The sequence below is a fragment of the Ogataea haglerorum genome (assembly GCF_019207285.1).
Source record: "Ogataea haglerorum isolate 81-453-3 chromosome Unknown 81-453-3_NODE_14_length_230722_cov_96.824488, whole genome shotgun sequence".
Classification (NCBI taxonomy): domain Eukaryota; kingdom Fungi; phylum Ascomycota; class Pichiomycetes; order Pichiales; family Pichiaceae; genus Ogataea; species Ogataea haglerorum.
In genome coordinates this window covers 88,563-101,995 of record NW_025065164.1, presented here as the reverse complement: position 1 = coordinate 101,995, position 13,433 = coordinate 88,563, and the positions used below count along the sequence as shown (strand labels likewise).

The following is a 13,433-nucleotide window of genomic DNA, read 5'->3' as shown; positions in this document are numbered from 1 at the left end:
ACAATCTATGTCTATGATTTTGAATCGCTCAGGTCTTTCAGGGTCTCCACCGATTGGGCAGCTCTCGGCTTGGGTTGCAAGGGTTCGATGTGATCTGAAAACCTGATTCTGAAGAATGAGGGGTGTTTCCAGTTACCGTTTTCATCGAAGTTCTCCGGACTGGGCGGCGTGTGCTTGATGAGCTGATACTCTTTCACGACATAGAAGCTCATAAGGAACCCGCTCAGAACTCCGATGACCACAACGTTAAATCGTCCGTTAATTGATTTTTGTACCATTTGCTAATATATATTTTAATTAAACTCCACTTTTAAAAAGAATCAAATCTTTATTTTCTTATCATGTCACTTCCAAAGAGAATTATTAGGGTAAGTATGCGGACGTCGCGATCGCGTGCTAATACCAGGAAACTGAACGGCTAGTATCAGACCCTGTGCCGGGTATCACAGCAGTGCCTCATGAAGACAACTTGCGCTACTTCAACGTCACCATTGACGGTCCCTCCGGCTCGCCATACGAGGGAGGCAAATTCAAGTTGGAGCTGTTTTTGCCAGACGACTACCCAATGCTGGCGCCTAAAGTGCGTTTCTTGACCAGGATATACCATCCGAATATCGACAGACTGGGGAGAATCTGTCTCGACGTCCTAAAGGCCAACTGGTCTCCAGCACTGCAAGTGCGCACGATTTTGCTGTCGATCCAGGCGTTGCTGAGCTCGCCAAATCCAGACGACCCGCTAGCGAATGAGGTGGCCGAAGAGTGGAAGAGCAACGAGCAGAACGCAATCAAAACCGCCAAAGAGTGGACTGAAAGATTTGCACAGTGATTACAACCTCTAAATACGAGCCTCGCGAATTCCCCCAGTGAGCAGCACTTCACCTTCCCACACGCTGGCAAGCACGTCGCTGAAGTCGTCAACATACACAATCTCGAGCTCCAATGTTTGATTGACCCATTTCTCAGGCTCTCCTGCGTGCGTGCGGCCCTCCTTAAGAAGCTGCTCTTCCTCGTCGAGGAACTTGGCAGAAAGCTCTTTGGCCAGCTCCCGATCCCTCAGATTATAGATATAATCTTCAATCACATCCTTGCGGTTCTGCCGTGGAAGTAGCACCTTGTTCACCTTGCCTGCAAGGTGTGCGCCCAGTAGTTTCTCTCTCACTCCTCCGATTGGGAGCACTTTACCGGTAAGCGTGATTTCCCCCGTCATGGCGATCGTTTCCGGCACTTTTTTGCGCAACACCAGGGACATCAGGCACAGCGTCATGGTGATTCCCGCTGAAGGCCCATCTTTGGAAATTGCACCTTCGGGAACGTGCAAATGCACGCTGGTATTCTCATATCGTTTGAGAAGCTCGTCTCTGAATTCTTGAGTGCCGGCCACCAAATTGTTGTGTAGCAGGTATCCAACAAGGGTATTTGCTATCTGGGAGCTCTCCAGCAACACCTCTCCCAAACGTCCGGTGCAGTTCATTTTCTGCGATCCAGGAAGACCGATCATCTCAAACCGCAAAAGAGACCCCGACCCGTCAGAGTTGTACGACAAACCGTTGACCACTCCGTACCCTTTCTGGAACTTGGTCTCACCCGCCGCTGTGGCACGAAGATGTGAAGGACTGCCTATATATTTTGCGAGATCGTGCACGGTCACAGTCTTGGTAGCCTCGCCCATCTGAGACTCAACAGCCTTTCCCCGACAGATAGCCGCAATGAGCCGTTCAAGGTTTCGAATCCCGGGCTCGCTGGTGTAATTAGTGGCCATCTTGAGGATCGTCTCGTCATCCATCGCGACCGCGTCGCTAGGAAGTCCTGCACGTTCCAACTGACGAGGAATGATGTATTTCTTGCAAATCTCAACCTTTTCCATGTAATTGTATCCTGCAAGTTCGATTACTTCCATCCGGTCACGCAAAGGATCACTCAGCTGCCATAGATCGTTCGAGGTGCACACAAACAGCACCTGCGAGAGATCTATAGGGAAGCCGATGTAGTGGTCGTGAAAGTTGGTGTTCTGCTCAGGGTCCAGAATTTCCAACAGAGCAGCCTCAGGGTCTCCTTTCCGAGAGTTAGAGCCTATCTTGTCCACCTCGTCCAGTAAAATCACCGGATTCATCGACTGAGAACGCCGCAATGCCTGGACTATTAGCCCTGGAATTGCCCCGACGTATGTTCTTCTGTGCCCCTTCAGGTCTGCAAAATCATTCAGCCCTCCAACACTAATTCTCTGGAACCTACGGCCCAAAGTACTGGCAATCGACCGCGCCAGCGACGTTTTGCCGACGCCAGGAGGGCCTGTCAGAAGCAGGATTGGCGCTTTCAGGGTGGGAGCCGGCCGTTGCGTCGCTGCAGGCTCGTTTCCGCTTCCGTACACGAATTCCGGCTCGGGTCTCGGCTGTTTTCGATTGTGCAGGTTCAACACCGCCAGATACTCTAATATTCTCTCCTTGGCACTCTCCATGCCGTAATGGTCGGCATCCAGTTGCTCTCGTGCACGTAAAAGATCCACATCAACCGACTCCACGAAAGAGTCAAGCCGCTGCCACGGAAGATCCATGATTATCTCGAGATACGCTCTCAAAACCTGGTAATCCGAGGAGCTGGATTGCATCTGCTTCAGTCTCTGAAAGTCTTTGACAATAAGCCTCTTACCGTCCTCATTGATCATGTACTGGTCCAAAGAGTCGACAAAGTCCTGGATACCCTTATTTTCGTCATTGTCGTCAGCCGCTCTGCTGCCACGACCCGTGGCTCGCGTAAGACCCATATCCTCGACCAGACGACGTAAATTCCGCAAATGGTTTGAGATGAACTGCGACCGCGAAAGATCGCCCTGCGACTTGCCGCTCCGGTGATCAAGACTGCTCCAAATCTCCAGCAAATAGCTCGTATTAAGATGTTCTTCAAAGACCTTGTTTGCAAATGCCACACATTTGGAAAACACCTCCGTACGTTCTGCTCCCTTGGATCTCAAATATGCCATTTTCAATTCAATCGGAAATGGAAACAGCGCAACAAGTACGTCGTTGTAGTGCGCAAAGTCTCCAGACTTGCGGCCGTACGCCTGTCTCAGCCGCTTCAGGCCCGCCGACACGTCCGACGCAGACAACTGGGTGTTCAAAAGCGTTGCAAGAGGCGTGAGCCGCAAAAGAATGTGTCGCATGCGTTCCTCCTTGTCATCCGGGTCCAAAGTGCTCTCATCCTTGTAGGTAGTCAGGAACTCGTCTATGTTGTCAAACAGACGCATTATGTCTTCCGTGTCCGGCCTCTGCACCCGCGTTTCCTCTTCAATCTCAACGGTAATGGTTTCCTCGTCAGACCTCACGATACGGCCCCGCGTAACACCCTTGAAACTCACCACGGTCGTCTCGCTCATCTCGTAAAAGCCATTCACCACACAGACGGTGCACGTGTCTGAATCCGGATAACCAGGCACACAGGCAGCCAAACGCTTGGAAGACAAGCCAAAGCGCGAGGCAATTGCTGCCACGCTTTCTGAGCGTTCAGCAGCGGACCATCTCGAAGCCAGATCAAGAGCCTTTTGTTTATCAAAGACAACGCGATAAGTGATCCCGGGGAGAAAAATAACATTGCGTTCCAACTGGTGAACAGGCAGTTCTACCTGCCACCCCGAAGACTTGGAAGACATGCCAGGAGAATATATCAGGGAAGAGCCTACTTTTGAGGAGATATTATATAGGTTATCGGATAAGCTTTCCTAATGAAGCAGGAGTCGCACACGACTATATTTTTTTAGTTTTAGCTATACAACAACAGAGAAATGAATACTTATGCCAACATGCCAACACTCTAGAACAAGAAATGATACCCGCTGAGCACTGGCTCATTTGATGAGGTCTAAAACTTGCTGCGTCAGGTTGGATATCTCATCTGCTCCGTTGAAATCCTCGCCTGTTAAATTGTTCAGGTTCATTTTGCCTCTGTTGATATCGCTTTTGATTTTGGACTTGATCTCCTGGTTGTCAGATTCCAGCAGCTGCAGCATCGTCCACAAGGCAATATGCTCGAAAGTGGAGTTGCCCGAGTTCAGAAAGTCGGAGATGAAGCTAGAGATGCCGTCGTAGTTTTCAAGGATTATCGTATAGTCTTGAATTCTTGAGCACAGGTTGGCTAGCGCAGCCGCTGAGTTGCCGCTCACTTCAGGGTTCGACGATTTGGTCAGCGGGATCAATACATCCATGATACCGAGCTCGAGCAGTTTGGCTTTGAGGTCATCAGCCAGCGCGAGAATTGCAAAACATGCAGATATTTCGCTTTGGACGCTTTCGGGAGCCTGCAAAACCAGCTCTTTGCATTTCTTGACTGCGCCCGCCTCCAGCAGCTCCATGCGATTCCTTTCGCTGCTGGCAGCCAGGTTTCTTAACGTGGAGACGGCGTGGCATTGTATCTCGACAGAATCCGTGTAGTCAACCAGATTAACCAGAGGCTTCAAAAAACCTGCGTCGATGATCAAGGCCTCGTTCATAGGGTGGATCGATATATTGCGGATGCATGCAACGGCAGCAAGAACTAGCGGTTCGTGCTGTGACTTCAGCAATGAGACGAGGTTCGGCAAGCCACCAGCGCGCACAATCTCCAGTTGGTACAATGCATCGGATGCCAGGTTTCTGAGAGCTAGCGTGGCCTGGCACTGGACCCTCGGACTCGAAGAGTCCATTAGCTGAACCAGCTGGCTGACCAGCTTCGGCTCGGTAGTGGCCAATTTTTTTCTATTGGACTCGTCCACAGCAATGTTTGACAGTGCTGTCGTACAGTAGTACTGGACGTCTGGGTCCGAGGAGGACAGTAGCTGGACAAGGACGGGCACAGAACCGGCCTCCACGAGTTCCTTCCTGTTTTCTAGAGAATGGGTCATGTTCAGCAGGGCACCCGTAGCGTTTCTCTGAACTCTAAGGTCTGGGGATTTAGCGAGTTTCGTAAGTGGAATTAAGGCACCAGAAGTGGCAATCTTGGTTTTGTTTTTGTCCTGGGTAGCAAGGTTTGTGATGCAGCCAACAGCATTGCACTGGACCTCGATGTTGGAACTCATCATCTGTCTGATAAGAGGCACCAGCCCGCCCATCTCCACGATGAGGACCTTGTTGTCATCATTAACGGCCAAGTTACCTAGCGCGGCACAGGCTGCCCTTTGGACGTCCTGGTCAGAGCTCTGTAGCAATATTAATATTGGCTCCAACACGTCTCTCGAAACGGCGCGGATGTCTTTCTCTGTTATTTCGGCAAATGCCAATGCTGCACTTCTCTGGAGGTCGATATTGTCCGAGTACACGAGCGTGCTCAGTGCTTTGAGGGGACCGTCCGAGAAAAAGTCCACCTCGCCACGGTGTTCTAAGTATTGCAGCAGCGCGGAAATCGCGTCTCTCTCGTTGTCAGCTAGAAGTTGGGGATACAAGTTGTCATGTTCGCTTTTGCTACAACAACAGCCCATTTTGAAGTAATTTTTCCAATTGAAGACGCTCCTCTTATCTGTTGGGTATGTTTTCGCAGAAGTGTCTCTATTGGCCACAAGAATTTATCCGCTTAAAGGTTTGCCATAAGATGTAATCTTACACGTCTTATCCGTTTGTTCTGTTTAACAAATTTTTATGAGGGCAAGACGGTAGTGAGAGACACAAGATAAGATACAAAATTGTCTTCTAGATTAGTCGAAGGATGCCATTTTCAGGTCGACTCGCAAGTCTACGGACTTGTTTCTGGAGACCACCGCAAAGAGTTTTTGGTGTCTGGCAACAGTCGCTCGTTGATTTTCGTTCAGTACATACTGGCAAAATTTGGCCTCTTCGGCTTTACAGACATGGCAGGCTTTCGCTCCTGCTTCAAAAACGGGTCGGCCTTTTCGTGGTACGGCCTGTTTCCAGGCCGACTGTCTTTCGCGCGTGTAGGAGACTTTTCCCTGGTATCTTTCTCGTTCCTGAGTTTTTCGCGGTACTCCTCCACTTTCTTGTCGATCTCGCCGTCCTCAAGCCCCTCATCCTCTAGCGTCTCTCTGTATTCCATCACCTTGATCTCCAGCTGTCGCTTGCGCTCGTGGAGGTCGATTTCTCTGTCTCGCACCGTAGCGGCAATCTGTTTGCGCTCGTTTTTCTGTCGAAGCTGTCGTCTCAAGTACTGTCTGCCCCCACTCTCGTCTATACGAGCGTCCCCGTGCAAGTTGCTGAGGTTTCGCTGCACGTATCCGTTTGTTCCAGAGCCCCTTGCGGTGCTCAGCCCGATTCCATTATACATTATTTTTATTTAATTTTTGCAGGCGGTGCAGATCATTTTAGCATGTCTCAACAGATGCTAAGTCGCTGGATTAAGCGGGAGAACAGCTCGTCTCCCGTGCCAGACGCGGCAGACGATGCCAAACCCGCGGAAAACCACTATGAGAACGGCAAGTCGCGCTCCACGCCGTCGAGTGTGTCCCACGCGTCGTCCATTGACGCGTTCAGATATTCCTCCACTGCTGGATCGCTGACCCGCTCCAGATTTGCAGAGAAGCTGAAGGGATACAAAGTCGGGACCCGGAAAAGGCCATTAAGCGAGGACGGCGAGGACGCTCCGAAAAAGGCGAAATTAAGCAAGCTGACGCCGCTCGAACAGCAGATATACGAGCTCAAAATGCAGCATAAAGACAAACTGCTGGCCATCCAGGTTGGCTACAAATACAAGTTCTACGGCGAGGACGCCCGTGCCGCGTCGCAGATCCTGAACATCATGTACATTCCAGGACGGCTGTTCTTCTCTAAAAGCGACGACCTGTACGACAAGCTGGCCTACTGCTCGATTCCCGACGTGAGACTGCACGTTCATCTTAAACGGCTGCTGAATGCCGGCTACAAAGTCGCCGTGGTCGACCAGAACGAGACCGCGGCCATCAAGTCCACAACGTCGTCGAAAAACAAGCTGTTCGAGCGACGCGTCAGTAAAGTGTACACCTCGTCCACGTACATTGACAACGAGGACGTGATTTCTGGCGGCCGGTTTGTTGTCGCGCTGACAGAGACCAAGAATAGGGAATCCGCCGTGATCTCGCTGGTTGCTGTCGACGTGTACTCGGCAGACATTATATACGACGAGTTCGAGGACAATTTTGTGCGCAACGAGCTGGAAACCAGACTGTACCATCTCGATCCGACGGAATTTCTTCTGATCGGGGCGATTTCGTCGGAAACACAGAAGGCGCTGGATCTGTTCAGACGGCACACACGCGAGTCCGCTACGAGTCTGCGGACAGAGGCCAGGGTGACAAAGGCTTACTCGCAGGTCACCGATGTTCTGAACGAGCACCTGTGCAGCCAGGCCTTTGATCTCGTCACAAAACTTGGGGTCCCTGTCCAGGGCTGCTTTGCGGAGCTGATCGAGTACCTGGGCGAGTTCGATTTGGCCAGTGTGTTTGATTTGGTGGACAAATACATGCATTTCTCCAGCGTCCATCGGTGCATGATTCTGGACGCAAACACCCTGCGAAACCTCGAAATATACAAAAATAGCACGAACGGCCAGGAGTACGGCTCTCTGCTGTGGATGCTGGACCACACAAACACCCAGTTCGGTCGCAGAGAGCTCAAGCGGTGGGTCGGCAGACCGTTGACAGACAGAGAAGAGGTGGCCAAGAGAGCAGACTCCGTGGAGAGCATCATAGAAAACTACCAGTCTGTGGCCATCGAGTCGACCGTCAAGCTTCTGCGCAACTGTCCGGACCTAGAGGCAGCGCTCAGCCGCATCCACTATGGCCGTTCCAAACGCAAGGACACTTATATGTTCCTGAAAAAGATGAACGAGATCCTCCAGTTCTACGGAGACCTCCCGGACACACATGTCCAGATCAACCCGTCTCTGCGCGAGATATTTCAAGATCTCAAAACTGCAGCCACATCTACACTCAGAGGCTTCCGGGACCTGCTGGACATGGTCCACTCGCCAGCGGCCATCGACGACACCAGCCCCGAGCACGTGACCAGCTACTTCAACACCAACTTCTTTGAGTACCACCTGATCCAGCAGCATCTGGAGAACATCTCTCACGTGGAAGAGCAGCTGGAGGCCGAGCTCAAGGATATCCGCAAAACCGTTGGCCGGCCAGGCATGGGCTATGTGACCAACAACAAGGAGCCGTACCTGGTGGAGGTGCGCAACACCCAGGTTGCCAGCTTGCCGAAAGACTGGGTGAAAATCAACGGCACCAAGTCGGTGTCGCGGTTCAGAACTCCGTCGGGAGCCGCCCTGTACAGACAGATACAGTACCACACCGAGATGCTCCATAAAGAGTGCAACGACTGCTTTTCCAGGTTTGTCAGGAAAGTTGACGAGTACTACCTCGATCTGAATAAAGCTATCCGGCATCTCGCTGTTTTGGACTCGCTGATCTCTCTGAGCGCGGCCTCGCTCAACGAAGGATATACAAAGCCCGTGTTTGTGGATGCTCCTTGCATTGACGTGAAAAACTCGCGCAACCCGATTTCAGAAAACCTCAAGACGTCGACTCGTTACATCCCTAATGACTTCAGAATGTCAGACTCAGAAGGCAGGATAGCCCTGATCACAGGCCCGAATATGGGAGGAAAGTCGTCGTTCATCCGCCAGATCGCACTGATCGTGGTAATGGCGCAGACAGGCTGCTACATACCTGCGGAAGCCGGCTCGAAACTGAGCGTTTTCGACTCGGTCTACACGCGAATGGGCGCACAAGACGATATTATCAAGGGCGAGTCCACGTTCCAGGTGGAGCTGAAGGAATGCAGCACCATTCTGAAAGAGTGCGGACCGCGGTCGCTGGTTCTACTGGACGAAGTTGGCCGTGGAACGAGCACAATGGACGGCTTCGCGATAGCGCACTCCATTCTGCGGTACCTCGTTACAGATAGGTCGCCGTTTGTGCTATTCATTACACACTATCAGAACCTCAAGTCGTTTGACAGGTTCAAAGAGGTGAAAAATTACCATATGGGCATCCAAAAAATGGGTGAAGACATTTTCTTCACATATAAAATAACCGCAGGATGCTCTGATCGTTCATACGGTATCAATTGTGCAAAGTTGGCAGGACTGCCTAAACCGGTTCTCGAATCCGCACACCAAAACTCCGCCAGGTTCGAAAACGACTGGAAACTGAAGGAGGCACTGAGTCTGGCACACAATTTCCGCGCTCTCACAGAAAAAAAGGACTATGGGAAGCTGCTGGAACTGGCACAGGACCTGGTTTGATCACATCTTCAAAAACCGTCTGCTGCTGACGTTGTCCGGCTTGGTTAGCGTGTACGATATATCTCCCAACTCTGTGCCCTCGAACCGCATCACATTGCTATCGTCGTTATGATGAATCGTAACCGAACTGAAGTTCTCAAAGGGGTCCGGGGTATTGCTTGAATGGGCGGGAGAGGAGGAGGTCTTGCGCTTCGACTTGAGCGTTCCAATGGAGCCCTGCGTCATCTTTCCCTCCCTGTCACGACGGCCCTTTTTCTGTGTGAACACAGGGATCATTGGCGGTTTCTGGTTCCTGAGAAGAGCCCATTGAACGTTTTTGAAGAACGAGTGTGTTTTGATCTCCGACGCGCCACTGCGCGAGCCCAGTCGTTTTGTCTCGTCCTTGATGAGGAGTTTCTTTATCAAGTTGCGACAGCTGCTAGAAACTGAGTTGTAGTCGGGGAATGTGACCTCATTTTTCAGAATGTTGGAAAACGTCTGGTTCCGGGTAGACCCTTTGAACGGCGTGATACCATAAATCATCTCGTAGATGAATATTCCGAGGGTCCACCAGTCAACGGCAGCAGTGTGACCTTTACCCCAAATGACCTCCGGTGCAATGTATTCCTCCGTGCCAACAAAGGAGTTAGTTCTAAAGCCATTGATGCAAGCGTTCGTGTCCAGCTGAGGAAGATTCGTAGCAGACTTGTGCGACGAGACTAATTCAGGTCTCTTGATGTGATCCGTTTGCTTCGACAGGTCGAAATCGCTCAACATGATGTGTCCCGACTGATGCAAAAGAATGTTTTCTGGTTTTAGGTCTCTGTAGATAAATCCCATCAAATGCAAATACTCTAAAGCGGCAACAACCTCAGAGGCATAGAATCTTGCATCGGCCTCGGAAATGCATTTCATCTTGCGTGTTTGTAGTGCTCTGAAGAACTCTCCTCCCATACAATACTCCATGCACAAATAAAGGTGGTCTTCAGACTGGAATGAGTGATACAGCGTAACTATGAAAGGGTGGCATGCCGTGGCCAGTATTTCCTGTTCTGCCAATACCCTCTTGATCTTGTTACGCTCAACCATTTCCTTCTTGTTCAGAACTTTCATCGCATATAGTTTTTTGTTCGACTTCTCTCGCACCAGGTACACTTTTCCAACATCTCCTTTACCGAGAAGTTTAAGCTTCTCAAATGACTGCGGCGTGACTTCTACATTGGACACCTTTATTCCAGTGCTAGAATAGTTTCTTCCAGAGCTGCTTGGTGAGCTAGAACCGTTGGAGTTTGTGACCTTGATTTCACCTATGTGTTTTGATATGTCGTTGATTTCCGGGGCAGAGGCGGGCGCTGCATTGGTATCAACCAGCTGTTTGAGTCCAAGCGGGGCAGACGCAACCCGTTTCAACTTCTTCTGGATGGACATAGATTTCGAACTTGGAGGCGTAGGCTCCTTAAATTCCTTTGGCTCCTTTTCGGGAGGCCCACTCACTTCTTCCTCTGTGGATCCGTTGTCAAGCGTTGTTGTTGAGTTATTTACAGAATAGTCGTGTTTCAATTTAACCTGAAAGTCGTTGATAGGGTTGATGTACTCCTGTTCCGCGATGTCGCATTCTGCGGAGGCTGCGGTGAGCGAGATCGAAGGCACAGAATAAGGCTGAACGGGGCTTGAGGGCGACCTCATGCGCCGAAATTTCTTCATGAGTGAGTTGCCGTTGCTTTCTTGACGCTCTTCCTCTTCATTTTCTACCACCGCTCCTTCCTGAGCAGCATGCAAGTCTTCGTCGGCGACGGAGTTGAAACGGAAAATCTTTTTGATTTTGGTTAGTGCGCTGTTCTTCGTAATCTCATCGTCATCTAGCTCTCCGTTGGAGACATTCAGATTGAAGTAGTCCTGATGTGCCTCTTCGCTCGTTGTTGGCGGGGTTTGGAGATGGTTCGAGGACGATTCATCAATAGTTGGAGTCGTGCTTTGCTCAGGCACGTAGGTCTTTGGTTGCGTGGAGTCCTGTCCAAAGCTAAAAAACCGACCTATCGAGAGTTTGCGGGAGTTCGACCTCGAACGTGATCTGCTCCGGTTATGCGATTGTATGCCTGTAGACGAGTGCTCAGGTAGCGATAACGGCTCTGTCGCAGAGCCAGTGGAGTCCGGAAACACATCCTGCTGGAGAGCAGTCGCGGGTGGCGTATATGAGTTCAAGTATCGCTGCAGGGGGACTTTCTGAGATGCGGTTGTGTCTGCATGGTGGGCAACGTGACCGGGGGTATTTTCCGACGTCATGGCTTTTCAGAAAATACTTATGCTGGCAGCAGGTTGAACTCCATAAACACACTTGATCGACTAGGGAAGCGAAGCTCAAAGTCAGAAAAATTGTGGTTATTGTGTTCTGATTCAACAAAGGACACTAAACTAAGCCTTAAAAATACGGTTTTTTTCCACAGAAAAATATAGATTTCGAAGCGATATAATGTATATTATTAAATGCGTTCGTCTTTCTCAGCTGTTGGCCAAGTGCGGAGGCAACAGGAAGTTGGCAATAGAGTCCTTGATGTAGTAGACGTGTCCGCAGTGGCGACAGGTCATCTTGCCGTTTATTATTTGTGTTTCCAATAGTAGGGAATGCAAGTCTTTGAGCATCTGCTCGTTGTTCTCTATGCCCTCTGGTTTTGTGGATGGCAAGGTGGTGTTGCCCAGGTCTGCTGCTACTTGGACGACAGCGTCCCAGTTCAGTCGGGGAAGCATAGAGACAAGAAACTCTGGATTGAAGTCGTGCTCCTGAAGTTCGAGTTCGCACTCCTCGTACTTTAGCGGGAACGAGAGCTCCGATGCGTCACAGCTTTTCACGGCACACTTGACGAAATTGGTCGTAAGAAACTTCATCAGCTGGATACTAAGCGAAATATTTTTTCAATATTTTTTTACCGTTGATTTTTCATTAGTGCCTAATTACATGCATCTATGCTAATCTTAGTTCTGGAGTCGTTTTGCGAACTTTTGCGCCAAATCACGATGTCCGCCTCTCACGAGCACGTCCTTTATTTTCAGCAGTTCGTCTGCAGACAGCCCGCTTCCTTTGTCAATACCCAAGAGTTCATTCAAGAGCGATTTAGGATCAGTCTCCAGTCTAGTCCAAAGGTCGACAACTTTTGTTAACAGCCCCACATCTTTCAAAATAAATTCCACCCACCTGTGATTGTATATCTTCAAGCTCGACTGGCCAACTTTGCCCCTCAGCTTTGATTTTGCCATGATTATCCGCTCTCCTTTAGCCTTCGTCTTGAGGAATCTCTGTGTGATCTCCATATGTGCCTTTTGTGCCGACTTCAGCGCACGGCTCTTGTCATCCATCGGGGTAGTGAGCACCACCTCTATCAGAACCTGAGCCAGAGAATAAAGTTCTAAGTCGTAGAGCTGCGTGAAGACCACCTTGAAAATCTCGTTTGACTCTGTCTGGTAGCTGGTGGTTCGACTCAAATACATTTCAATAATGCGCGATAGATTCAAGACGTATTTCAGCGACGACTGTTGCGAATTCGTCAACCGGTTATAATTCTCTTCCAACTGAAGATAGACGTTAGCAGGATCATTCTGATCCCCCACAGCATACGGCTGCATTCTGTAGTGTCGTACCAACCGTTGTCTCTCTTGGTATTTTCTAGGCAGTGAGGTGTTTCCGCCCGGGTTCTTTAGCTTGCTTACCAGACGGCGCGGTAGTTCGTCAATCTCCTTAGGAACACTTAAGTTGGTGTTTTCCAGGTATATCGGCACTCCGATGCACTCGGTCAGCTCATCTGGAGTTGAGGGAAAGCTTAGCACCGCACTATCGACGTCACACGGCGTGTCTTGTTTGGTGGCAGGTTTTTCAAGCAAGCCTGGCTGGAGAAAGCTCACTTTCTCGAACGGGCGTTGGCGAATGTAATTAGCGAGCAATCCATATTCTCCCAACCCCAACTCCGGCGGGGCATCCTCGCGCACGACATCTATTTTGGTTGTGTACTCCTTGATGAACGGAGGCAGGAGCATGAAGAAGATTAAGTGTGAGCCAAAAGACACAAGCTTCAGATCTTCGAAGACACTCCATCCAGAAGCAGAAACCCTGCGTGGAATTGGCCTCTTGGGCCCCATGTGCATCCATCTAGGCGAGGTGGACCTTCGAAATCGCCAGCTGGAGGCACGGAACGCTCTAAAACCCGTGCGGCCAAACATCTGATAATATATTAACCAATGAAAAAATTACCATTGAATACAGG

At 50.2% G+C, this 13,433-nt stretch overlaps 9 protein-coding genes across 9 annotated transcripts; 3 read left to right on the top strand and 6 right to left on the bottom strand.

Annotated features, from left to right (window-relative positions):
• Positions 1 to 7: 7 nt before the first annotated feature.
• Positions 8 to 826, top strand: KL911_004519 (uncharacterized protein; the record flags this gene model as incomplete). Its single annotated transcript, XM_043199819.1, has 2 exons — positions 8 to 89; positions 429 to 826. 2 exons carry the CDS (start codon positions 8 to 10, stop codon positions 824 to 826), a joined length of 480 nt encoding a protein of 159 aa, XP_043052715.1.
• A 9-nt stretch (positions 827 to 835) lies between these two features.
• KL911_004518 (uncharacterized protein) lies at positions 836 to 3,643 on the bottom strand (the record flags this gene model as incomplete). Its single annotated transcript, XM_043199818.1, has 1 exon — positions 836 to 3,643. The coding sequence occupies one exon, from the start codon at positions 3,641 to 3,643 to the stop codon at positions 836 to 838; it is 2,808 nt and encodes a 935-aa protein (XP_043052714.1).
• A 195-nt stretch (positions 3,644 to 3,838) lies between these two features.
• KL911_004517 (uncharacterized protein) lies at positions 3,839 to 5,443 on the bottom strand (the record flags this gene model as incomplete). The annotated part of the gene is made up of 1 exon (XM_043199817.1): positions 3,839 to 5,443. The coding sequence occupies one exon, from the start codon at positions 5,441 to 5,443 to the stop codon at positions 3,839 to 3,841; it is 1,605 nt and encodes a 534-aa protein (XP_043052713.1).
• Positions 5,444 to 5,766: 323 nt separating this feature from the next.
• On the bottom strand, positions 5,767 to 6,240 carry KL911_004516 (uncharacterized protein; the record flags this gene model as incomplete). Its single annotated transcript, XM_043199816.1, has 1 exon — positions 5,767 to 6,240. The coding sequence occupies one exon, from the start codon at positions 6,238 to 6,240 to the stop codon at positions 5,767 to 5,769; it is 474 nt and encodes a 157-aa protein (XP_043052712.1).
• A 42-nt stretch (positions 6,241 to 6,282) lies between these two features.
• Positions 6,283 to 7,304, top strand: KL911_004515 (uncharacterized protein; the record flags this gene model as incomplete). The annotated part of the gene is made up of 2 exons (XM_043199815.1): positions 6,283 to 7,115; positions 7,232 to 7,304. The coding sequence occupies 2 exons, from the start codon at positions 6,283 to 6,285 to the stop codon at positions 7,302 to 7,304; spliced, it is 906 nt and encodes a 301-aa protein (XP_043052711.1).
• Positions 7,305 to 7,521: 217 nt separating this feature from the next.
• Positions 7,522 to 8,861, top strand: KL911_004514 (uncharacterized protein; the record flags this gene model as incomplete). Its single annotated transcript, XM_043199814.1, has 2 exons — positions 7,522 to 8,222; positions 8,531 to 8,861. 2 exons carry the CDS (start codon positions 7,522 to 7,524, stop codon positions 8,859 to 8,861), a joined length of 1,032 nt encoding a protein of 343 aa, XP_043052710.1.
• A 340-nt stretch (positions 8,862 to 9,201) lies between these two features.
• On the bottom strand, positions 9,202 to 11,463 carry KL911_004513 (uncharacterized protein; the record flags this gene model as incomplete). The annotated part of the gene is made up of 1 exon (XM_043199813.1): positions 9,202 to 11,463. One exon carries the CDS (start codon positions 11,461 to 11,463, stop codon positions 9,202 to 9,204), a length of 2,262 nt encoding a protein of 753 aa, XP_043052709.1.
• A 216-nt stretch (positions 11,464 to 11,679) lies between these two features.
• KL911_004512 (uncharacterized protein) lies at positions 11,680 to 12,063 on the bottom strand (the record flags this gene model as incomplete). The annotated part of the gene is made up of 1 exon (XM_043199812.1): positions 11,680 to 12,063. One exon carries the CDS (start codon positions 12,061 to 12,063, stop codon positions 11,680 to 11,682), a length of 384 nt encoding a protein of 127 aa, XP_043052708.1.
• Positions 12,064 to 12,150: 87 nt separating this feature from the next.
• On the bottom strand, positions 12,151 to 13,389 carry KL911_004511 (uncharacterized protein; the record flags this gene model as incomplete). The annotated part of the gene is made up of 1 exon (XM_043199811.1): positions 12,151 to 13,389. One exon carries the CDS (start codon positions 13,387 to 13,389, stop codon positions 12,151 to 12,153), a length of 1,239 nt encoding a protein of 412 aa, XP_043052707.1.
• Between the last annotated feature and the right edge of the window lie 44 nt (positions 13,390 to 13,433).